This window comes from Alligator mississippiensis, chromosome 8 (genome assembly GCF_030867095.1).
Source record: "Alligator mississippiensis isolate rAllMis1 chromosome 8, rAllMis1, whole genome shotgun sequence".
Lineage (NCBI taxonomy): Eukaryota > Metazoa > Chordata > Crocodylia > Alligatoridae > Alligator > Alligator mississippiensis.
This window is the reverse complement of record NC_081831.1, coordinates 74,600,442-74,626,261: the sequence shown is the minus strand read 5'-3', so window position 1 is coordinate 74,626,261 and position 25,820 is coordinate 74,600,442. Positions and strand designations below refer to the sequence as shown.

At 40.4% G+C, this 25,820-nt stretch overlaps 2 protein-coding genes and 1 long non-coding RNA gene across 12 annotated transcripts in view; 2 read left to right on the top strand and 1 right to left on the bottom strand.

The window, feature by feature from the left end:
- The window catches only part of MTM1 (myotubularin 1), a 50,784-nt gene extending 43,451 nt beyond the window's left edge, over window positions 1–7,333 (top strand). For 4 of the 5 annotated variants that reach the window (XM_006271284.4, XM_019492775.2, XM_019492777.2 and 1 more), the window contains exons 13-15: window positions 1,269–1,382; window positions 1,714–1,890; window positions 4,766–7,333. In XM_006271284.4, coding sequence (XP_006271346.1) covers window positions 1,269–1,382; window positions 1,714–1,890; window positions 4,766–4,933 — 459 coding nt within the window. In that variant the 3' untranslated portion in view covers window positions 4,934–7,333. The remainder of the gene's footprint in view (window positions 1–1,268; window positions 1,383–1,713; window positions 1,891–4,765) is intronic. The other variant, XM_059732868.1, reaches the window with a different exon arrangement.
- LOC109284417 (uncharacterized) lies at window positions 7,309–9,807 on the bottom strand. The gene is made up of 2 exons (XR_002091869.2): window positions 8,896–9,807; window positions 7,309–8,806 (listed from the first exon to the last, which is right to left on the bottom strand). It is a non-coding gene; the product is annotated as an uncharacterized LOC109284417 (long non-coding RNA).
- A 55-nt stretch (window positions 9,808–9,862) lies between these two features.
- Window positions 9,863–25,820, top strand: part of MTMR1 (myotubularin related protein 1) — a 40,829-nt gene continuing 24,871 nt past the window's right edge. Inside the window, exons 1-7 of one of the 6 annotated variants that reach the window (XM_014601165.3) lie at window positions 9,863–9,976; window positions 11,938–12,043; window positions 17,743–17,793; window positions 22,191–22,266; window positions 23,776–23,870; window positions 24,101–24,208; window positions 24,931–25,032. In XM_014601165.3, coding sequence (XP_014456651.2) covers window positions 9,888–9,976; window positions 11,938–12,043; window positions 17,743–17,793; window positions 22,191–22,266; window positions 23,776–23,870; window positions 24,101–24,208; window positions 24,931–25,032 — 627 coding nt within the window. In that variant the 5' untranslated portion in view covers window positions 9,863–9,887. Of the gene's footprint in view, window positions 9,977–11,937; window positions 12,044–15,579; window positions 15,604–17,742; window positions 17,794–22,190; window positions 22,267–23,775; window positions 23,871–24,100; window positions 24,209–24,930; window positions 25,033–25,820 lie in introns of those variants that run through there. The other 5 variants (XM_014601171.3, XM_014601177.3, XM_059732867.1 and 2 more) reach the window with 5 other exon arrangements.

Below are 25,820 nucleotides of genomic sequence, written 5' to 3'. Positions count from 1 at the left end.
TTTTATTAATTTAATCAGTCCATTAAACTCTTCCCCAAGCCGTTCATAGAAACGCAGCTCCCTTACATGAGGACAAAATAATTAGAAGCACTTTAATGTCAACGTACATAGAAAAAACTTTTCTTGTTTCTTTCTTGTCTCTCTTTTTTTATCCCCCACTGGTAATCCTTTAAGAGCGCTGAGACTGATTTCCTGTCTCCATTTTAAATTCAAACGGAATACCCCTTCAGTGCCGTCCAGATTATGGAAGCTCCTCACTGCTGCTACCCCTAATGTGATGCTGTCAATTTTTAAGTTACAAAACTAAGTGCATTATCTCTGTGGCAAAGCTTCTTTCATGTAGCAAAGCTATTCAGAATTTAATTTCCTGAGGTAGCAGTGCAAAGTAGTGTTTCTTGTTGACACTTTATAGACTTGTAATTTTTTCACAAACTTTACTGCAGGTGAACTAACAGGTTTTTTTCTTCTGTTTCATTACTGATGAAGTGACTTCAGTTGACTCTTAAGAACTGTAGTTGTACTAGAGAGCTAATGATTCATAAAAGTATAGAGTTTGAATTTATTCTGTAGACTCCCATCATCTTCCTGCTACAGATATGTTTTTATTCAGGTTTTTATAGAAACCTATTGTCCCATTTTGAGAGAGGCCTTGAAGGTAAAAAGTTACTTAGTGTTAACAGTACTGTGCAGCTAACTAAGTACTGCAGGCGCCCATAGCCTAGTACAGACCTCAAGCCTTATCTGCCTGCACCTTGTTTCGATAAATACTTTTCTAATATTAAGTTACATCTGGCAGAGAAGCCTCAACAGTTTCCTCATAAATAGCAGTGGTTCTTTACCTATCACCTCCAAATTCCTTCTTTTAGTTCAGTCTTAATCTTCTTTTGGACCCAAAGGCAAAAACAAAATGAAACAAACCAAAAAAGCACCTGATTTTACCAGGGAATCCAGTCTCGTGTTAGATGAAGTGTTATTTCGTCCATCTTGAAGTGGCATTCTGTTTTAGATGTAAAGTTTCTCTTTAGATGAAGAGATGTACTGTCTGGTGATAAGAATGCATAGGGATTTTCATCTTTTTCTATTTGTTGTGTAGTAATCAGTAATTCATCACATTTTATAGTACTGGTTTTGTCACGGGAAACTCGTTTTTGGTAGACCAAGTGACAGACTTTCTAAATGGCTTTTATAGCTTAGCAGCTCAGACTGAGTGTGGGCATGCACAAGCACATATGTATAAACAAATCTCTAACTCTTGACTTTGTTGCTAGTTTCCTACAGCTTTTGAATTCAATGAACAATTCTTGATTACGATTCTGGATCACTTGTACAGCTGCCGATTTGGTACTTTTTTGTACAGCTGTGAGTCTGCCAGAGACAGAGAGGTAGGTAAAACTGATGATCTGTAAAGTTCTGTATAGTTTTGAAACTGTCATCCTAATCGTTGTAAACAGCTTAATTATAGCCAAGAAAGGAACACAAAAACATACTTGAACTGGTACTAGCAAGTTTGTTTTTATGTATTCAAAAGACTACATGCAAATTTTAGGGTACATTGTCAGTTTGAGTTAGTGTACATATATATTTTACTGTAGTGATTTGTAAATGTGACACTTCATCTACCGTGCTTCTGTTGTAGTTGGAAGAGTGTAACCAGAGTTACCATAACAGACTTGTACTGTATAAATAGTTGAAATTCTTACTATTTCATTTCAGAAAGTGGCTGAAAAAACATTGTCATTATGGTCATTGATAAACAGTGAAAAGGCCAAGTACATCAATCCTTTTTATACTAAAGAACTGAATCGAGCACTTTATCCAGTAGCCAGCATGCGTCACCTGGAACTTTGGGTCAATTATTACATTAGGTGGAACCCAAGGATTCGGCAACAAGTAAGTCGGTTCTTTTCCAGGTTCTGGGAAATGCTTCTAGAGAGACTGTACAGTGTAGACTATCGTTTTTGCTTTTACTTGTTTAAATCCAATGCTCTTGGCCTATGCACAGCTCTGCTTTAGAGGTTAAGATTATTTTACTGCTCTGTATCATCAGTCATACTTCCCCAAAACTTGTCTGTCTTTTTTTTTTTTTAAAGTATTTGCTTGTGAAAGGTGGTGATGAACAACCCTTCAGAACAAAGTACAGTACTCTGTCCTAGACTGGGTAGAATACTGGCACCAGAGGTCAGCTTTCTCACACTGCCCTGTTCATGCGGAAGTGGAAAGGGATCTTGGAGTCCTAGTGGACTCCAAGATGAACTTGAGTCAGCAGTGTGACGAAGCCATCAGAAAACCTAATGGCACTTTATCGTGCATCAGCAGATGCATGACAAATAGATCCAAAGAGGTGATACTTCCCCTCTATCGGGTGCTGGTCAGACTGCAGTTGGAGTACTGCGTGCAATTCTGGGTGCCGCACTTCAAGAGGGATGCGGATAACCTGGAGCGGGTCCAGAGAAGGGCCACTCGTATGGTTAAGGGCTTGCAGACCAAGCCCTACAAGGAGAGACTAGAGAACCTGGACCTTTTTAGCCTCTGCAAGAGAAAGTTGAGAGGCAACCTTGTGGCTGCCTATAAGTTCATCACGGGGGCACAAAAGGGAATTGGTGAGGTTTTACTCACCAAGGCGCCCCCGGGGGGTTACAGGAAATAATGGCCACAAGCTAGCAGAGAGCAGATTTAGACTGGACATTAGGAAGAACTTCTTCGCAGTTCGAGTGGCCAAGGTCTGGAACGGGCTCCCAAGGGAGGTGGTGCTCTCCCCTACCCTGGGGGTCTTCAAGAGGAGGTTAGATAGGCATCTAGCTGGGGTCATCTAGACCCAGCACTCTTTCCTGCCTATGCAGGGGGTCGGACTCGACGATCTATTGAGGTCTCTTCTGACCCTAACATCTATGAATCGGTGTCTCAGTCCAGGCTTGGAGGGACGGACTGTTTTTATGGTTCAGGATTAATTACTTTGCCTCTTCTGAGGCTACCAGCTTGAGTTCCAATTATTCTGGTAGTTTTATGTGGCTATTTGTTTGGTGGGTCTTTTCAGCTAAGACCATCAAAAATAGCTTATTGGGTACCTGTTATGTGGCAGCTTTGTTTTATCACTGCAAGCCAGGGTCAGCTCACAGAAGCAGTCTTTATCTAAGCACTGGAGAAGAGTAGGAGTTTTTTAAGGCAGCACAGCTTCTCTTCAGCTGTTGATCTCCTGAATTTACAGAATGCTGGAGCCTAGAAGACACTAAACAGCGTACTGTATTTTTTTACAAGTATGTTGCCAGTTTTAATTTGTTCTCATTTCAAAGTTTTTGCTCTTTGCAGTGACAGTCTAGTTAATTAAGGGGAGCTACAGACGAGACACTTTTTGGAAAGCTAACAATTTTGGGACATAAAATTGGCCAGTTCCTTTTAAATGTTTCAGTCCTGGTGCCCATTGTCATTACTGATCTGATTTTTTGGCACTGGAATTCTGTAAGTGTAGATGGAAAAAGCATATAGGTGATTCTGTGACTGCTGGCAACAAGCAATTAAAAAATATCAGTGAGTTTTAACATATTCTGAAGTTGTCAACAGTCTTACAGATATATCTGTGCCATTTAAATCCTCTTTCCACTAGGAAACTGACTTACAATTGACATGTTTCATTGAGCCTGTGTTGCTGGGACAAGACCCTTTTCAGTGCTATTTCAAACTGACACTCATCTACAATAGCCAGTGCTGTATCCCTTTGCTAGCCTAATATTAAGTGCTCTCCTTGTAGTTCTACTGCTGATTCTAGGTAGTGACTGCACCATAGATGTTGATTTTGTGCGGTTGTTGTGACATGATACTTCTCTCACCTTACCTCCTGCTAATGTTTAAAGAAATAGATGAAGCTTCAGGAATTTCATTTATTAACCCTTTATGGAGTGTGGCACTTGTTTGGTCTTGTAGAGATTGGGAAATTGAGTACTGAGATGGATGGTCCCTATTGGATTATTTCTGAAGTTAGTGGCAAATATCTGTAAAGCCACAGTATGCAACTCCTTGAGATGCATGCATCTAAGGGAAGCTAAAGACTATGTGCCTCAGTTTGGTGCATGCAGCATCTTTCTTCTATTTAATTAGTCTTTTCTTTATCACAGAGATTAAAATGATGAAACTGCTCAGATGGATCATGGTTTTCTCTACTCCTTTCCCTCCCCCTTTTAACAAGCTGCTCATAATATGTATATTTTTTGCCCTGAAGTTTAAGATTTCAGAAGACAGATATTCAGGGTTTTGTTACAGAGTTAACCAAAACAGTCCTTTTCTATTTGTTAAGGAGTGTTCACTCTTTTGGTCACTTTAATTCTGAGGATGCCAACATATTACTGGTTTGATTTTTGTTTTTGCATCCTGATGACTTGGCCCTCTTAAACAAGATATCTGCTGTTTGGAGTCTTGCTTTAATGCTTCATTTCTAAGCTGTGAAAGGCTAGGTGTGCTTATATCCTGTGTAGAATGGGAACAAACAGCAGTAAACGTGGCTGGTTGTTACTGAAGTTGCATGAACTTATTTTTGTAGTAAGCTAAATCTGGATGTTTTGCTACAGATAAACCTTTTGAGCAAAGAGGGTTCTTATAGATACAGAAATGGAAACTTTGGGTCTTCCTTTCAGAAATACCCACTGTTAAGGAGCTGCAGCATGCAAATATCAAAAGCTGCCAGGCACCTGTTGGGTTGATTCGGAGCAACTTTAGGGCATTCAAGTGCAAGTAAAATCAAGTTGTAAAAATGTTTTGTTGCATCTCTTTCTAGCAGCCAAATCCAGTGGAGCAGCGTTACATGGAGTTGTTAGCTTTACGTGATGACTACGTGAGGAGACTCGAAGAGCTGCAGATCACAAATAATACTAAGATCTCCAGTTCATCAACCTCATCAGCATCTCCGTCGCAGATGGTGTCCCATGTGCAAACACATTTATGAAGGAAGAATGTGGTTTGCTTTCTTCAGAACACTGAAACCACGAGCGGTGCTTAACACAGAGCTGTAGTACAAAAAGGAGTATATGAATGCCTTAGTTTGGACCTCTACCTAACTCCACATATTAGACCTTCTCTGTAGTAGGAAGACTGAAAGAGAAATTTTCAATTCATTACGTGCCTTTCAAAACCTGTGGACTGGGAATATGTTAACCAATCTGCAGTTAGCTGGGGTGCTTTAGACTTTTGAAGAAAACTGATAAAATTACAAATACTTTTTTTTTCATTAGTACATATGTATTTATTATGTTTAGGCCATCACCCTGTGAAAACTTAAGCATATGCTGAATCTTGTACACTATGTCTATAGTGCCTTTGACTTCAAAGGGACTATTCATAGTGCATAAACCCAAGTATGTGCATAAGTCTGCAGGATAAGGACTTTCAACTTCCTGAGAGAACTTCCTTGAGCTTTCAAAAGCCAGATACTCAGGAATAGAATTTTCCTGGTTAACTGAAAACTACTTCAGCTTTCTGTTCAAAATAATTGAAAAAGAGGAACTTTTTGGTAATTTAAACTTGTGATAATTCAACTTGCTCTGTATATATCAAAGAAGACATGTAAAAAAAAAAAAAGGCTAATTTTTATACTGTAAGTGAAGATTTTTAGAATGAATAGATTAGGATTTTGATGGCTTGGGGGGGGAAATGATTTTTTTGGTAACTATGGAACACTACATATTTTTGAATTATCAATTATGTAGGTGAAACTTTCTGGATTTTGATTTTGTTGATTTGCCTAAATTGTAGTTTTCAAGGAAAAAAAACTAGAATTCTTTAAAGACATTGCTTTGAAGTCCAGTATTAGCAATACGGTTTGTGTTTGTTTGCATTTCCTAAAATAAAATGTGCCTATTCAGAGCAACTTCTATACCAAAGTAGGTTAAAAATTTTAAGATTATGATTAATTAGTTGGTAACCTCTTAAATTGTACAGCCCAGCACATTTAGTGGATATTTAACCTATTTGTTTAACAAGTTTATTCTTTATAAAGTATTTATAGGGATTTCAGTATACAAGATTTGCAAATAGTACGTCCACATTGAAATAGTCTTTTGATGAACTGTTTTGAGGCCATTAATTAAGAGGCTTCTCTTGTTAAATTTATAATTTGCTCCTTTCAGGCATTTTTTATTATTATTTACAAGTATTTCTTGAGACAGCACAGACCTTGCCACTTGATGTTTTAATTCATATTTTGCATACACTTGGAAGTTTTAATGATGTTCAATTTAGTATGTTTTGCAGTATAGGTTTTGTAAAGGACTTTGTAGCTAAAATGGTTATTTTAAATGAAGTGTGTGTTGACATTTGAAACTTCTACTGTTGTAAATTATTGTAAATGTGATAAGTTTGATCTACAAAATGTAACAACAGAATTAAATAGGATTATGTATAAATTAAGTTTGTATAATTATATTGAAATATGGTTTATTAGAACTTCTCCTCCAAGGCTTGTAGAATGTAAATATTTTGCATACAGAAGGAAAACTTAAAGCATATGGTTCCATAAAAAAAACTAGAAGTCATAGTTTAGAGGATGCTGGAATGTTTTAGAAATAACGTTGTTCATAGCACAAAAAAAAAAGCAGCACCTCTTAATTTGATAGTTAGTACTATACTAAAATAATTGCACTATTTTTTCAGGGAAATGCAGAGTACTGCTTGTGTGTTCTAAATACACGTGGTTAATGTCCACTTATATTTTTTCTCCTCTGAATTTTTCTTGTTCATCTTTTCAGTGCATATATGTGGAGCTGCAACTTTCAGTTCCCCTCCAGGATCTTGGCATTGTTTTAAGATAGATTGGATGCTTCACAGCAGATGACCAAGGAAGCTTAATTCAACCCAACAATTTATCCTTATGGCATTGAATAGCATAACTTTGCAGATTTAAAACTATGCAGACTGGCTTGTTTGCCTCCTATTTGCGTGTGGTTTATAAAACAGTTAGGTTTTTTCATCGGGATTTTTAAGAGTATTGTACAATTTGGATCAAGTGCTTCATATAATCTGTTTTATCAGCAGTGTCGAGGAGTTAAGAAAATTGAGTAGTCTATTTTGTAAATATTGTGTAATAAACTTGCATTTCAGAATGTGTAACATGATGAAAAGGATTATATGCACTTGCTGTTTCATTACATGTATACAGTACACTTATATTGCCAAAATTGTTGACACTTCATTTTTATGTAGTTGGAACCGAAGTTTGTTCTTTAAAAGCCTATAACTTGGTTACATGTTCACTCAGATTTCTTTGTTGAGTCGGTGACTTAAAATAAAACATTGCTATTTTAATAGAATTAAAAACAAATCCTGTAAAATAAAAAACCCCTGAAACATTCTAATTTATTAATCTCTTCATTTCTGGGATATTGCCTTATTTTTGAAGAACATTTTAGTGTGATAACGAATATAGGTATGTACAATGGTTGCTGTTTTCAGTATACAGTTTCCTTCTGTTGTTAATTTGAGCAATTCACTGTATGCAAATATACTGCTGTGCTATATACAACCCCAGTGTTGTCAGGTAGTGTCCCATGAGGACATGGCAAATGTAAGGCCTAATCTAGCATTTCATAACAGTTGGCTCTTGCCTGTTATGTTTGACCACAAAAGCTTCTGTGAACACTGCCAAAACCTGTTCAGGAAGAGTGCACAAGAAGACTGCTCAAGCATTCCCAGGAGTAATATTGGGTGCCTATTAGTATATTTAGTTTTAAATATTCCAGGGTACTGATGCACATGCAACTGGAATAAATCTTCCCTCTACTACTTATTTCACTTGTGGCCTCTGATTAAAGACACCGCCCCTTTCTCCCCCCCCCCCCCCACATACATATCTGATATAAGTTTAACAATTGGACATACCGAACATTTGATTAACCAATGCCAGCCTCAAAATGTTGTATGGAGGGAGCTGTGTCCTCCCACTCCCATGTTCAAGACCTGGAATGACCACCTAGTTATTGCATTGAGCCCCAACTTCTTACTTGGTTGTCTTCTGAAAATTCACTTGTTACAGAGTGCTTACCTTTGGTCTCCACCCAAATGTTACACTTACAGGTAAGCTAAATGAGAGAAAGTTAAATCCCTTAGTGTTGTTTTCTCTGAACCTGCATTTTAGATCGTAATGTTTCTTTCAAGGTAGAATTTGTCTTTGTTATGTATAACACTAAGCATACTGTTAATGCTAAAGGAAATACTGATAATTAAAAGATTAGAACTAGAACTCTTGAGAGTGCAATTCTAGCTGCTCTTCACATGTTCTGTTAGTTCACAGGCACAAAACTGGGTCTCTAGTTCCCTACCATTACTTGTGAAAGAGCATAAAATCCAGCTGCATAAGTAGAGGGAAGAAAGCAATACAAAGTTAAATCTGATACAGGTTTTCAAACTCGCTTTCATTAGGGGGATTTTTTGCTGCCAGAAATCATTAAAATATGAATTCAAATTCATATTTAACTAAATATCTCTGAATCATCTTTGCCTATCATTTTCCCCCATGTTTGGTATCCAAATACTATCACTTTTGATAATTGGTAGAGCTGTTATTGTTCCAAAAAAGTATACTACTTCGAAATGCTTCTATAAAATGTATCTGGGACTGTCAAACTCCAGTCAGTGTAGCATGTAAGTTTTTGTGGCTGTTTGTGGAGCACCTTCCATAATCAGACCGCCGGGAGATGCTGTAGTCTTCTGGCTTTTAAATGGCATCTACCATCCCGGACGGTGACAGTCCTAGGTCTTCTTCACAAGAATTGCTTCCTGCTCTGGCGACGTATTGTAATCTGGAAATGAAAGCGATCAGGGGCATCTGTTTAAAAGAACAAGAAGTCAATATTAGAACTTCCTACTCCTGCAGAATTGCTGTATGATGAAAAGTATCCATTATAAAAGAAATACCTGATTCTCAGTCAGAGGAGGGCGATTAGCTTATCAACCTTTTTCCTTATCCTTACTGTTTGGTTGTGTTATCTGACATCAGAGCGCGAGGGAAAAGGTTCTTGTCGGGTAGATTTTTCCTCCTCTTCATCAATCCTTTGATTCGAAGGTGACCTCGTACCACCGCTCGCTGATACGCAGGCTGGGATGAGAGTGGCCAACTCTTGTGTTTTGAATCTCTCCCAGGTTTCCGAAACGCCAGCGCGCTCGTGACGCAACGCAGACGTGCTCACGCGTGTCGGCTGCGGATGACGGTGCGTAGGCGTCGCGTAAGGAAGGCGGACGCACATTGCTACTACGTTTAAAACGTAGGCCTCCTGCACTCAGATTCTACATTTAATGTTTGTTTAAATGAATGTCCTGCGTCCCGCGCTCGTCTGACTCCTGGAGCCTCCAGGGCCGTCCCGCAGGGTGGCGGCAGCGCTCCTCTTCCTTCCCCCGCTCTCTTCTTGCTTCCAGGGTGACCTGTGTCCCCGAAACGGGCCGCCACCCAGTTGCGTTCGCGGCCGGCTCCAGGCGTCGAATTGCACCGTGGTGCGTGGGGGCATCTGCAAAAACAACCCCCCAATGGGCCGGGGTCGGGGCTGTGCGTGGGGCTAGGACTAGACGGTGGCTGTGCTCTGGGCGCTCGTCCTTCGCACCTTGTCCCTCCAGCCACTTCCTTGAGGTCGGCCTTCAACGTGTCCTCGTCCCCTTGGGCCGGGCCTGCACACAGCCCTCCTTTGCGGCCTCTTCAGCCCCGCGCCAGGGGCAGGGCGTGTTGGGTCCGCCCGCGGCCGCCGCCGGCAGGGGGCGCTCTGCGCTGCTGGGAACCGGAAGGCGGCTGTGGCCGGTCGCAGCCACTTCCGCCTCGCGGGGTCCCATGAGGCTGCGCGCGGGCCCAACTCCACCCCCCCCGCCGCGAGGGCCGCTGGGTAGCGCGGCCGCCAGGTGTAGGGGGGGGCGGCGGCGCCATGGAGCGGGCCGCGGCAGCCGAGGGCGGCGGGACGCGCCGGGCGGCCAGGCCGGGCTCCCGGCAGCCCAGCACCGAGGCGCTGGACAGGTGAGCGCGGGCCGCTCCGCCCCTCCCCCTGCACCCGCCCCGCCCCTCGGAAACTTCCCGCCTCGCCGGCCGTGAGGGGAGAGCGTTTAAGGAAAAAAAAAAAAAGCTGCCCCTCCCCCACGATTCAGGATGTGCCCCCCAAAATAAACGGGCCCTCCCTCCTCGGCGCGCGGCGTGGGTCACCGAGCCGGGTGGCGTGGGCACGGTCCCGAGCCGCCGGCAGATTTCGGGAGGGGGAGACGTGTGCCACCTGGTCAGGATCGCGTTTCGTGACTTTAAAGCCCCCCGGCTAACTTCTGTCACGTAAGGTTGAGCTGCACGCGTTTGCTGGCGGCGGCACGTTTTAAATCGGGGGCGCGCAACGTGTCGGGGGTCGCTGGAGCGGCGCGTGCCAGCGTTTGCCTTGCTGCTTTAACCGCCCCGAGACCGTTCCTGGTGTCAGGGCAGGTAAAGCAGCCAAAACGTTATGGTGAAGACCACGTTTAAAAAGAGAAGCCCCTAACGACCGGAGATTGGGGAACGACACGGCTTTAAAAACGCATGGAAACGTGGGAGGACAGGCAGGTTGCTCTCGCTTCCTTCTCCATCTTTCACGCTCCCTTTGGGTTTCTGGTGTGCGTCCCACCGGCGTGCAAAGGGAGAAGTACAGCGGCGCGCAGGGCAGCGAGTTAGCATCCCTCCGCTTTCTCGGGACCGCAAAACGCAGGTAGAGATTTTGCGGCGACCACCTTTCGGTCCGTGCCGAGTGATGATTAGAGGAAGTCCTGGCGCATAGGACGTGGTGCTGTGCAGTTCGTGCACAAGTGAAAGCCGGGATGGAAATGTCAGTGAGACCGTCACGAACTACCTTCTTCTCCAGGCAGCGACTCTTAGAGCCCTTAATTTGTCTTCTGGTCTTGTCACAGGGCCGTTGAGCCTCTCATGAAGCGATGACGGGTCCCCTGTGACACCCTCTCGAATCCCAGTTTAGCACGTTTGCGCTCTGCACTGGGTGGTTTATGAATCATTCGTTTTAACCTTGTGGGATCCACCCAATGTTGGCCTGTGTCTGTTTGCCGTCTGATGTTTTTAAATTGATTTTTCTTTTCAGTATCTGACTTCTTACTAAGTAGAAAACATACAGAAACACAATTACACTCGATAATTACAGTTTCTCTAAGCATATACTGTGATTATGCATATCACTGGGTTTGGGATAGGATAGAGCTCCCGGTTACCCCTGACTTGGTACTCTTGAAAATCCTGAGGCAGACATCGGGTTGGTGTCGGGTTCAGGTAGTTCCTTCCCATGCTCAGTATTTGCTGTCCTGCAGACTTCCCGAATCTAGATGGCCCCTCCCAAAGGCATCAGTTCAGATCAGTGACATCTGCTTTCCCTAGGCTGAGGCAATGTCTTGGGGGTCCTTGTGTACCCATTTAACTGCACAGTTCAGCAGTGAGAAATGTTTCTGCCTCTCCCTTAGAGCAGAATCACAGCTCTTTCATCTGTTCTGAACACAGATGCAGCAATAGTTGAAGATGCCATTGGGGAAGTTTTTGAGACAATTGCTGAGAATACTTCTATTTCCTTGATATGCTACTGCTGGAGGAGCATGGCTTTGACTAGCAATCTTGACAGATATGTGGAGTTCTTGAAAGCACTTGTGTATCTTGTGCTCAAAATACATTCTGTTTGAAGGCCTTAAAGACAAATATATGAATATTATTAAAATGGTATTGGATAAAGAGACTGAAAATGTTGCAAGTCTGCAGGGCCATAACCATATTTGCTGATTTATTAACGGCTCTATATCAGAACTATAATTTGTGTTTTCCTGTAATGCCAGTGCTGCTTGTTTGTGGTGTTTGCAAGTTGTGTTAACGTGGGGTGTAATGAAATAGTCTCAATGCTTCAGTATAAAGTAGTAGTAGTTGCTGTTCTTGTTGTTTAGCAAACTGAAATATTTATTCTTTTCTTGTAGCCCTACAGGGTCACATGTTGAGTGGTGTAAACAGCTCATAGCTGCTACCATTTCTAGTCAGATTTCAGGGTCGGTGCCATCAGAGAGCGTATCCAGAGATTACAGGGTAAGTGGTGTTTACCATTTGAGGAATTTAAATTTCAGTGTTGAAGTGGTTGGTCAAGAAACCATTTGCTGCTCCGATCCTTGACTATTTGAGACTCAAATCTTACTCCCTAGTGAGTAGACGTGCACAGGTTCCCTTTGTGTTTTATCCCAGAGGTTCTCAAACTGTGGTCTGCGGACCACCACTGGTCTGCAAGCTCCATTCAGGTGGTCTGCAGCAGTCTCGCAGAACAATCGAGAATATCTGTACTTTTAAGATAAGACGACTGATATTAAAATATGAGTTGTGTGCTTTGATTTGTAGAACAAAAAAAAATTTATTAAGTGGTCTGCTGAGACCCTCAGCAATTTTCAACTGGTCCACGGAAAAAAAAGTTTGAGAACCACTGTTTTATCCTACTTAGACTAATGGCCCTCAATTCTACAGTACAAGATTAAGTGGAGAAAAGAGAAGGGAGTCCTAATGTGATGTCGTACAGCAAAGTTGTTTAAATAAAGATTATTACCCAGAAATGAGTATTACCCAAATACTTTCTGAAAATTAGTTCAATTTATAGTTGTAGGGCTAAAATACCTTTCCCAGCTTGTACCTTGCATTCTAATTACATAATTCCATTATTTGGATTTCACAAAAAAATAAATCATAATGCCTGCACCACTTCCAAAGAATGTTTATCAGTTATACTGTTCTTCCATGGTTTTGATGTCTGTTTAATTTAGGGGTTTTTTGGTTTGTTTTGGGGTTTTTTGAGGGGGGATGGGGGGCGGTGTTGGGTTACCTATGGTAGAGTTTCTTACAATCGAAACAGCCTTCTTTCCTGTCTCCCAACAGCAAAAAAGTTGTTGAGGCAGTGATTGTGCAGTGTGGTTAGCCTGTTTGGAATCACTGAGGTTTTTCCCCATCATTTTTCATGCTCTCTTCACTTCCTTTTTCTATATATGCAGCCAGTCTTTACAGCCGACCAGATCATTTTGTGTTTTCTCTCTCTCTCTCCTGTTAGTAATAAAAATGTAATCTCTGACCTTATTAATATTCCAGAATTTCTATTTAACTTTGGTCTTTTGCATACACCCTCCTCTTCATTCCTTGAATTTAAAAGACAGAATTGTGTTCTGCATGCAAAATGGCCAGATAAAGATTGGATCTTGTTTGCTTTACAGTGGAGTTAAATTAACTTTCCTAGGCTCTTTGTGTTTAAAAGGAGCTAGATGCTGTCTAGAAATAGTATATTCCTTTAACTTCTGTCACTGTGGGTCAGATTCAGCTTGAGCTTGAAGATGAATCCACTAAATGTATTTGATCCTAGTCTATTTAAAAATTCACCTCACAGAATTTGTTACTTATATTGGCGCAGTCAGCAGCTTGTACTCAGAAAAAGCTTAGCTCTTCTAGAGTATGGCAGCTGAATTGCAAATTCTCACGTCAGGTCAAGGCTGATGTCTTTGATAAAACATTGTGGGAAACCTTGCATTACAGCTGTCTATGTTGTGTTTGCCCTGTAGATCAAGGACTTCATTTTATCATGATCCAAGTCTGGGAACTTGGTGTTCAATTTACTGTTTCAGTTATAATGCATTCCTCCAGAGTAGAAGGAGCTTTTTATTCTAAATAGTCTGGTGTTCTCTCCTTTTCTCTCTTCCCAGACAGATCTTTGACTTGACTTCCAGAAAGAGAAATCTTTTGTGGCCTAATTAGTAGCATTTAACTCTAGTTCATTCCCTAGTCTTTCAGAAATCAAAGGAAAAAGAAGGTCAAACCTTTCTGTATTTGGAAGACTAGTTTGTTTATGAATTATATTTAACATATTTTCATTGCTATGATTTAAGCCACTGTGTTTGCAAGTAACACTGCAAAGTTTCCAATTGTAAGATATCTTTTACCCTTTCTGACTACAAATACGTAGCTTTTTAAAAAGATGGGAACGGTGTTGTATTGTGTCTCCTGGTGCTGCTTTGGAAAAGGGTCCCTTCCGCTTCTTACCAGAAGACTGGCTGTACTTTACTACCTCTTGACTGTCACTTAACATACTGGATTTTATATATTTCCAGAAAATCAACTGAAACAGCACATGCAATACTTCTAGGGTTTTTTAAAAATATATAGTCAGCTTGAAGCATGTGTAAGTAACAAACTCTAGTAGCACTGACTACAATCAAAAGCAAAGTGAGCAAGCATACAGCCTTTCCCACAAAGCTGCCAAAACAGCCAAATCTTGATTCATACAATGTTCCTAAACCTTTTTTTTTTTGGCTTTGGCTTTGGCTGAGGGTAAAATCAACACACTTGCTTTTTTCTGCGATCCAGGTAACCTATCCAGGAATATCTAGCATCTCCTTCACATTTTTGTATGCATCTATATTAGTATTTTTCATTTTGAAATTGGATGCACTGACCTTATAACAAATGGAAAGAATAAATTAATTTCATACAATAGATTATTTACATAATGCATTGTATTGGTTGTGAAGTAATGATTTGGGAGGTAGACTGTTCCTTTAAAAGTAAGGTATCCCCTTTGACTGCATCTAGAAATTATTTTTGAAGAGTTAACTGGCCGGTTCAAATTTCATTTTCCTTTAAGAGGTTATTCTATCCTTAGTCTCATTGCTCTGCTTGAATTTACAGGTAGAGGGATGTCCAAACACTCTTTTATTTTTATAGGTGACTATGGATTGCGACCTTCCCACGTCTGAGGCAGACGTCAGTGTGTTTATCTGTGCCGTAGGCACCTTTGGTTTGCAGTGCTGAAAACGCTATCCTCTGAAAACGATTCAGATATTTCAGTTAGAAAAGAAGGTCTCAGCCTACTCCGTGAATGGGCCAGGCTGAAAAGAGTAGATAATTTTTAAAAACCCTCCAAATGTTTCTTATTTTTTGGCCTTCAGCTGGGTTTTCTGTCAGTTTCTGCAGTTCATAGGAGTAGTTTTACTCCTGTTAACTTGTGCCATTCCCTGTGTCCCTGAATGTACACGTAGGTATTGTAAAAACTCTGAGGATCCCAGAGGCCTCCCTGATGCACCAGAATGCTGCAAAAATGTAAAGGTCGTGAAGGACCACATTTTGCTGCAAAGGGAAAGGTCAGGTTTGGAGGGTGGAGAACCAGCTTTCCTTCCTAGCTTCACAGTTATTTGCCTTGCATAGAGTTCGAGTTGCTCCAAAACTCTGAGTTCGTGGTATCTCCCTTGATTGGGTAAACCCCTTAGGGCCTCCTTGGATAAGCGGGTGTTTGGGTGGAAAGTGCTGGTGATACTAGCTGGCTAGAAAACTTTGAATGCAAGTTGGCGGAAAGGTTGGATGTACCCACGTGCAGACATTTGACTCAAAGCTACGGGTCCATTAGATTTCATACCTGTTATTGTAGGCTTACTATATGCTGCCCAGAAAGATTGCTAACCTGTTCCATGTTTCGGTGTAGCATGTTGTCATTGAATAAAAGGCTGCCCAGAACCAGTTTCTCAAAAGATCTTGACTCCCATTCAGACACTAAAATAAAAAGCCTGGATTTTGTTAGTAACATTCTGTATTTTAACTAACAGGTATACAGGAGGCCTGATCTACGGGTAAGAATACCTTTGACTACCAGCAAATGGCCTCCTATCTGTGTCTTCTGTGCTGTGTTGAGAGCTCAGTGTGTCAAGTGTTCTTCTTTTCTTCATTAATGTTTTTTTTATGGATAAGTTGGACCATTTTGCTATGCAGTGCAACAGCTTGTTTGTCATAGAAATGCTTTATATACATTACAGTGTTTTCATGAGCCATAAAAGCCAATGTGTGAGAGGGCAGTATATTTAAGTTATGTTACCAATATGCGGTACTAACTTCAGTTTTATTACGTTAATTTTGACAAAATGGATGCTCACAACTGATGCTTACATGCTTTGGACTACAGAGTACTGTATTAGCAGCTTTAATGTGTTATCTATGCTAAAGAATTTCAGTGTTAGCTTATGAAAAAGCAGTAAGTCTTTGTCTGTCCTATTTAAATAAGATTTCAATTCATGCTTGCGTTTGTACATGTTTTACCGTAATTGCTTCAGCCCTAGAGCAGAAGTGAAAGTTAGGATTGAAATTAGACACTAATGCAATGACCTGCATCTTTTTGATGATTTTAGAGGCTAGGTTTTATCCAGTGTTCTTTAAGGATAACAAAAGTGTGTGCCTGGTTTTCTCTTCCCTCTTGCTTTGGAATGCTAATCGAGTGAGAAAAGATATGGCTAATAGAATGACACTGCTCTCAAAATATTCCTAACCGTTTCATTCAAACAAGGCTTTTAGCTTATAATAGGGAATAATTTAAGCTTTGTAGCATGGTAAGATACTAATCAGTTGCTTCCATATCCAAAACCCACTTGGATGTGTATAACAGCTGTAGTATACAAAGGTCAGTATTTTCAATTCTTGAAGTGGTTGGAATGGGTTACGATAATAAAATCCATTTTTCCTTGGTCAACTTTATTTGTAAAGGCTTCTGTGGTCCATGAGTGGTCTGCAGTGCCTCTATTTACTTCCTTTAATTCCTGGCTTAAAATTCCACTGCCCTTCTTCCTGTTTTTCTTTTTTTCATGAGGTTTTAGCATCTACCTTCTTGGACTTCACTTCTAGAAGTAGTCTTCACTCAGTTTCTGTGACCTAAATATAAATAATTGCCATATTTTCCCCTAAGATCTACCTGTTGGGAACCCTTCATCATGTGCAAGGTTTTAGGTTCAGTAGATTTCACATGCACCTAAATTCTCTAAATATGTAAGACATTCCTTTAATTTTTTGTTTTGTTTTAGAGTTTCATAGAAACAATGCGAAAACTCAGTTTTATCATTAGATTCTACAAGGAGTACTGGCTGTTAAATGAGAAATTTTTGTGTTCCTGAATTGGTGCTGTTCTGGAAAAATAAATCATCTCTGACAGAAGATGGTAATTTCACTCCGGTTAGCATTGTAAGAAAAGTGAAGAACAACTGACTGGATGTAGCTAATAACTTGTGTTGCTGTTTTTTTCTGTTCCTACCTAAAATGCAGAGAGAACTTATACTTATTAAAAGGATTTAATGTATATAGTAAGAGTTTTCCCAATTAAACACTAAAATGGGAATGAACAGAGATGTGAACCATTTGAATATTATGCTATTAAGGGTAATTTAGATACATTTTCTAATAGACGGTTTTGACAGCAGGATTGGAGTAACTAGGAAAATTGTATCAAACTATAAAATACTTACACTATGGTCTGTACAGTACAACAATTCTTTAAGTTATCTGAATGCTTCTAATGGATATTGAAAATATATTTTGTCCTGAAAAGACTGCGTGAATTTTCCCTTACTGCTACCATATCAAGCTCTACTCAGTCTCTTCTATTATTGAGCATGTGGCATATTCTTCATTATCTTGCTGTCAGATTGCTTGTTTTTAAAAGACAGTACATACTTTGTGTTCTTGGATGCCTGCATTAATTGTTTTATGAAAATGTGGATGAGTATTCCACTTTGCATTTTACCAAATGGCTTAAGTTGCTGGGCCTAATAACTTTGAACGTTTTATAGGTGAAGTAGCTCATGCAGAATAGAAAATATTGAAAAGAAAGGTTGACATTAAAGTATCTACTGTCTCTTTAAAAAAATATGATTCTGTCCTTTCACCTGTTGTCTGCATGTTTTTTTCCTATTACCTTTCTTGCCCTACTGCTGGCTCATGCAATGCAGGAGATTCAGGATGGACACAATGGCTATCATTCTGAAGCAGAAGCTGATCAGGTGGCAAGTCTTACTCCTCTTTTGTTCATTACCTATGTAGAAGTTGCTGCTTAATCATATATGAACAGTGTATAGAATCTTCCTTTGTCAGGAAACTGTAGAAGAATTTCAGAGTAGTCATTGTCTATTAAGACTATCTCCCTTTTTACTCTTAGCCCCTACTAGTAAAACAAAAATAAAACCAAAATTTGTAACCCAAGAGGAGATGTTATCATCTCCTTTTTATCCCCAAAAAGGAGGTGAAACAGGGTCTCTGTAGAGGCTCAGATGTTCAGGCACCTCAATATTTATAGGAATATCTGGTATTTTCAAAACATCAAAATAGATAAATATCAATGTTTGCACTGATGTGAAAGAAAAGAACTTCATATTAATTAAATTTTGCTGGTACCTTAATTTAACAAGATTAACGGATAACTTTTTAAAGAAGAGTTTTCTAATAGAACAGGGGTAGGCAACCTCCGGCACGGGTGCCAGAGTGTGGCAAGCAAAGGATTTTGTTTGGCGCGCGCACCTCGGGGCAGACGGTAGGGAAGGGGCCGGGGTTGCCACAACAAGGATTGGGCCCCTCACAGCCCCCCCGCTGTCTGCCTCTGGCACGCCAACATCTTATAAGTCAAGGTTGTGGGTGTTTTTGGCAGACTGCCTGAAAACGCTGCTGACCCCTGTAATAGAATATTTTTAAGAAGGAATATAGATAGTAGAGAAGATGAATTTAAAGCAATGACAGCATTGCACAAAAAGGCTAGATGAGTAGTTTATATACTTATATACGTTGTTAAGAAAAGATCTACTGCTGAAAATAATTCCTGATTCTAAATGTTTCTAAAAAATTAAATTAGGGGTGCACCTATAAAGATTTTCTTGGCCAATACAGATAGCTCATTATTAACCTGCCATATCGGCCAATACCGATCTGATAACCGATTTACAGGAATGTAATTCGGCAGCTTGGAGAACAGCATTTGGCCGATAAGTCTGTGGAGGGGCGGGCAGATACAGGCCTCCACGGTGAGGGAAGAAGTGGGAAGGGGGTTGGGGCTGGGGCAGGCACTGCCCAGCCAGGACAGTGAATGGGACCCCGGGAGTGGGATGGAGCTGTGGGCAGCGCATCCAGGAGGTGCCGAGAGGTAGGGAGGAGGGGCAGCTCTCATCCACTGCATGTAACCCCAGGGGAGGAAGGGGAGTATGTGCCCCCCCTGCCAGATTTGTGTGCGGGGCGAGGGCAGGCTTCGGGCCAGGGGTGTGCCAGCCTCTTCCCAACAGGGGGCCTGGGCTCAGGGCAGGCTCGGTTGTGTGGGGCGGGCAGTGGCGGCGCTGGGAGGGGTGGCAACGGGGGGGGCTATGGTGAATTTTAGGGTGGCTACAGTCCCCCAAAACTCCCTAGCGTTGCCCCTGCTCAGGGCACTCTGCTGTGTTGCCTTTCGATTGGGAGCGCTATGCTGTGGGGTGGGCAGGGGATGCGCGGCCAGTGCAGGGTTCCCAAGGGAAAAGCAGCAGAGCAGAGTACCCCAAGCAGGGGAAGCACTAGGGGGATTTTGGGGGAGCTATAGTGACCCCAAAATTCCCCACAGGCCCCCATAACCACCCCTCCCAGTGTCACTATTGCCGTCACCTGCCCTGTGCAGATGAGCTCGCTCTGAGCCCAGCCCCTGGCCTTAAGCCCGCAGCAGGCAGCCTGCTCTCACCCTGTGCACAAATCCAGGGGGCACATGCCCTCCATGCCTCCCCCAAGTTTGCATGCAGCAGCAGGGAGCCACCCCTTCTTCCCCTCCCCTGCATCGCCTGGATGAGCTGCCCATAGCTCTGCCCAATCCTGGCCCTGGGGTCCCATTTACTGCCCTGGCTGGGCAGTGCCTGCCCCTGCACCTTCCCCACTCCTCCCTTCGCTGTGGGAGACTTGATCTGTCCCTTCCGTCCCTGCAGACCTACCAGCCGGGATGCTGCTCTTCAAGCTGCCTGGCTGCACACATGCATGCAGCATTTATTGGTGACATCAGCTACACCAGCCAAAAAAGGCCGATATTGTTAATTTTCCTTTTATCGGTGCCAGTCTGATATGTGACCGGTATATTGGTGCACCTCTAAATTAAATACCCTCTTGCATACCCTAGGAAATTTAATTTTCCATGGTGTAAGATGCATTTTTCCTGGAAAAGGTGGTCTAAAATTAAGGGCATCTTATACACCAGAACTACATAATGAAAATTAATTGAAATCATTATGGTAAAAGTTGATCAAAATTCAATCAAATATAATTTCAATTAAAATTTTTTTCCTCTCAACTTCTGTCCTTTTGATGTAGATGGAATGCATCTTATGCACTAAAAAAAGGTAACGTTCAGAGGGAAAAATCCCATCTTAAAATGTAGAATTTCTAAATTAAAAGCAAAATACAGTGCACTGTTGCTAAAACACTACCAGATTGTGTATGAAATGATACATTGAAGTTCTTGTAAACATTTGACGAAAAATTTCTAACTGCATCTGCATACCATTTGTGGTGTATAATTCCTCCCTGATTGATTAAGGGTTTTTTTGCAGACTTTCTGCACTTTTAGAAAAAAGTGGCCATGTGTAGGAGGGAGGAATTGTATTCACAGTATATTAAAACTTTCTTTTTCTTTCCAAATACATGTATGGGACTCTGTGCTATACAGAACACATTGTGTACTGATGTGTCTAAATATGTGTAACTATTCCCAAATGCATACTGGTTCCTCCCTTTAGTTCACTGCTGGGTACATATCTTGTATAATAATTTTGTTTTGAAGACTGATCAATTATTACTCATCTGAGGCAAAAGTAAACTCCGTGTTCTTCAAATGTTGAATTTTTTCTTCAAGTTGAACTTATCAACCATCACATTAAGTTTGTCTGAGATGTAAGGGCTCCATCTCTGAGACCAGCATATCAGGAATTTTTTAAACATGACAACAGCGCATCTAACAAAGGATTGGCATGTCCTGAATTATTGCCCGGTTACATCAAATGAACAATATTAATTTTCAAAAAATATATTGATGTAACTTTTTTAAATTACCAGTTTTTTTACAACAGAGGAGGAGGCATGGTATATCTGCTTCAGGAAGGAAGCCCTACTCAGTGCTTCTTGCCACTTGCATACAAAGTCATGGGATATAAATTCTAGCATTGCACTTAAGCCCTGACCAACAAGGGCACATGTTTACCTTCAGACACATCCATAATCTCTGTGACTGCTAATCTACACTGCACCTTCATCTATGGTAGAACTAGAAGTGTAAAATTATGTTACTGAAGATCATCAAACAAAAAAAGCTATAACCTTATACTGAGTAATATTTAATGATAAATTTTTCTTTTTAAAAAGAGAAGATACCCTGAATCCTGTTCCACACTGTGTAAATCAGAATAAGGGAGATTACCTGTGCCTAAATCTGTCTGTATTCCCTTTCTTAATAGCTCTCTAATTTAAAATGTTCTAACTTGCACATGAGATTGGTTCAAAACATTTAAAATGGAAATCTTAAATTCTCAGCAAGCATCCTGAGTAATATCAGCTTCTTGTATGATCGTTAAAATCCTGCAAGCCCTGCACTAAAATCTTTAGTAGGTGACAGACCTCAGCTGTAAATAAGGGCCAAGTTGGACTTAATGTTGAATCAGCGAGGGGAATGAAACCACTCACTTAAGTAAAAGCTTTAAGATGACGCCCTTGATTTAAAACGACCAGTCTTTCTGTGTCTCTCTGTTCTCAATCTGAACTTCTAGGTCTAAAATCTCTATAAAGTGCCTCTAACTTTATGGCATGTACAGCAATATCTTGTCAAGTAGGGTATGGTAGTTTCGGACTATTTCTGGTTTGTTTTTTGTATTTTTTTTTTTGATAGAATGATAGCCTTTAAATGTTTTATGTTAAATAAATAAATAAATACTGTAAATTTTTGCTGTACAGTTCTTTGAAATTAAAGTATTCACAGTTTTAATTAAATTGTTAAGAATAGAAACACTTTTATATAAAAAAAAAACCAACTTGAACATATTCCTTAATAGATAAAAATGCCCCAAATGCAAACTTTCTTCTATAAAAGGCTAACCTTTTTTTTTTTTTTTTTTTTTTTTTTTACTATTTTGGGCTGGTGTTACTGCTTGCATTTTGGTGTGTTATATATGTAGCTAGCCATGTTAAAATTAATAGTTGTCTTAATGCTTTGTTACTAATAGTTAAATGCTTGCATAATAAATAGCTACCCAAGCTGTATGGGTTTTTTAATACTTTACTGTTTAATGTGATTGTGCTCTGGAAAAAAAGATAAGTGTCCTGTAACCTCATAGCAGAGGCATTTTGTATCAAAATGTATCACTGCTACGCAGATGGGAAGTGAGATTTACTTGTGGCTTTGGATTTCTGCCAGGCACTGAGAGATGGGAACAAGCTGGCACAGATGGAAGAGGCACCACTTTTTCCTGGAGAATCCATCAAAGTTATTGGTAAGTGTAGCATTGAGCACTGCACTGAGTAGCATTAAATCATTACTTTATTTATGCATAAACATAAAGTGAAGTTATTTCCTGGTGTACTGTCTTTTTTTATTCTATAATTTTATACTGAATTATCAAATTAGTTGTTGATTTTTCTCAGTCATTTGATGCTAAATGCAGGGCTAGGAGTAAATTAAAGGGTAAGTTGTTGTGTGAGCTGCTTTTTGTAAGCAGCTGATTCACATAGATAAGTTAGGTGAGAGCATTTGTGCTCAAAATCTAGTTTTTTCCTTAGTTTCAACAATTCAGAATTGTGCCAGTAAAGAAATGAAAATGTAATGACTCCTGCCCAACTTCAGTACAAGGTTTTTCAGTCTAATGATCTGTAGTGGCAAGTTGTAGTGGAGTTACTATAGGGGTAAATATTTTTGTAGTGACCACAAAACAAGCCACTAATTCAGCTGAGATTTAAATTCCATCTCTAGAAGCAAAAGATAGCACAGTAGCTCACTGTGTATTCAAGGCCAAATTTTCAAAACTCTTCCCTTTTTTTGTATGCACAATAGCTGTATACCTACCTATTCCATTTAAGCGGCCCAACAGCAGTGCTATTAGTGTCAATTTGTATATAAGGTAGTTTGAGGTTTAGATGCTTGTTTTTTACTGGCTTCATACAGTTATGTGAAACAAGATTATGTAGTGGTTGGTGTACGTCAATGAATGGAAATTTTTTTTTTTAATTAGTTTGTGCTGTAACGTATACAGTTCACATTTGAGTGATCCTGTTGTGAAATTTTACTTAAGCAACTTGCCCAAGGTTCGGCAATAGGTCAACTGATGCTTGTGAGCCTTTCCATATGACTGAAGTATGGTGCTACAAAGGATTATGCATTAGCTCAGAAAATACTGCTCACAGCTGTGAAAGTCTGAAAAGGGTAGAAATGGGACAGTCTGGGGTTTTTTTGTTTGTTTTTTTTGTGAAAGGAAGAATCCTTGACAATTGAGAAACCCTCAGTTCTGATTAGAAGTGGATGAGATATGGACCAAAGTGATAGGAGATTATAGGAAATTTCACCAAATGACCTGTGTTCTGTGCCACTTAGGTTTTCTTATATGCAAGATACCACAAGTTAATTTTGGCCCTTTAGAAATGCTGAACTTTAAAAAAAATGTGCCTGTCATTTCATTAGCACCCAGCAAAAATGCTTTGTGTGATGTGGGAACAATGCATGAGGCCATATCCTCATTCTTTTCAGTAGGCTTATTCTGCATGTATTGTGCAGGACTTGGGCATTTGATTATTATCTTTGTGGGTAGGAATGCAGAAGACTTTTTCTATTAAATCAAAGCTGTAGGGGTAGCAGGTCAGTTGTACTTTTGAAACGACTTCATTTGTAAGGTGTTATATCAGCCTTTTAGCCAAATTAAAGCTGCAGGAAGCTATTATATAAAATAGATGATCATAGCACAAATATCTACCGTAACAAAATATTTTTGATTTGTGCATTTTTTTTCTAGCTAAAGATGTCATGTATATCTGTCCATTTATGGGAGCAGTCAGTGGTACGCTGACAGTAACGGACTACAGGCTGTATATCAAAAGCATTGAGAGGGTGAGACTTTAAGATCTATATGCATATTTCTTCTAGCTAGAATCTTTTCTATGCTGACAAGCAGCGACAGACTTGGTTTAAATTTCAAATGTAAAGTTCCACAGCCGTCAATCCAAATGGCAGTATAAATTACTGTGGCAGAACACACATTTTGTTGTGCAATGTACTGGATTTTGTAATTAATTTATTATTATTTGAAATTAATATTTATTTTTTTATCCAAATTCCAGGATCCACCTTTTGTTCTTGATGTTCCCCTTGGAGTAATAAGTAGAGTTGAAAAGATTGGGGCACAGAGCCATGGAGACAACTCCTTTGGGATAGAAATTGTGTGCAAGGTACATACAGACTTAGTTCCTAGGAAATACATTTTATTGCTTAAGGGTTTTTTTGATTGGTTTTTTTTTTTGACAGGCATCTGCATTATAACTTCCATTGCATGTGGGAGAAAACACAAACCACCATGAAATATTTAGGTGCTGTAGGAAGTAGGAGAACCTGTTCTCAGCACTGAGCTAGTGCCACAGCATAACAGTAGTTTGCTTGAGGTACCAGTTTTGAATGAGGCTTAACAGAGAATTAAATGCCAAGGTTTTCAAACAACCCCATAGCACTCTTCATTAAATTAGGAATTCATAGATTAGTACAAAAGGACCTCAAGAGATCATCTAGTCGAACCAAGGATTGAATCTGCGACCTTGGTGTTATTAGCACCACGCTCCAACCAACTGAGCTAAATGGCCACTAATTGTACCGTTCATACCTAAATTCCTCCTTCAGATTCAGTGAATGATGTATTTCACTTCCTGCACTGTTAAACACTGCATTTCACCACAGTGCTGAATTCATGGGAAAAATGCTTATTTGTACAGCATAGTGGGACCTTCCTGAGGTCCCCAGTATTTTCATTCTAGGACAGAACTTTGTTAATGTGTGCATCTAGATTGGAAACTGACTTGTCGTGATGCTAGTAGCCAGTGTACTTGATTTCAGTCATGTTTATAACATCTGCTATTTTTAATGCATCAAACTGTAGAAAGTAAGATGTGTTTTCTGACAGGATATGAGAAACTTGAGGCTTGCCTACAAACAGGAAGAACAAAGCAGACTGGAGATTTTTGAGAACCTTGTAACGCGTGCGTTTCCTGTCTCTAATGGGCTGGTAAGTACTAAAATGGGTAGAGGTGGCCCATGTCTGTCTGTCAGTGTTGGCTTAGGAAGCGTAGGTGGAAGGAAAGCAAATACTTCATAACAAATACATGAAGCTCTTGGTCTGATATATCATGAAGCAGACAGATTACCTTGGCTTGATTTCCTTACTGCAGTCTTAAAAAACTGCGAGCTGGCTTCTGCTACCTGGGAAATCTGTGGCACTAATGGCTGGGAGGTGAAGCTTTCTCCCACATCTTGTATAATAAAAAAAAATGTTCAGACTGGTTTGTTTAAGCCGGGTGTTAAGATTTGCCTACTAGAGCTGATGAAGGAGCAGCTTTGTTGACTACTATAGTAAGCATTTTTCTCTAACATGCAGAATATCAGAATATCAAAATTAAGATCAGGTGCCTTCCTGAATCCACTGCCCAGCAAACATCTCTTGAGCACAAGTGGCTTTACAGTTTGAGATGGTGTACCATATCAGTCTGGTCTTGTGCATAGAGATCTGGACTGGGAATTGGGAGACCTGGCTTCGATTCCTGACTTTGTCAGTGGCTAGTTGTTAGACTTTGGGCAAGTCACTTCACCTCTATGGGGAGGGACTGCCTTTTATTTTGTTAGATATTCTCCCCCCACAGTGCTAGATATTATTTAGTCCTGATTGGGACCTCTGGGCCTGCTGTGAAAATAGTACAAGATTCTTTGTTGGAAATGACCCAGATCTGGACTTCTGACTTCTGTCTTCCAAGGCAGTTACGCTTTAGCCTATTAAAACAGAGTGTAATTTTTGTTTTT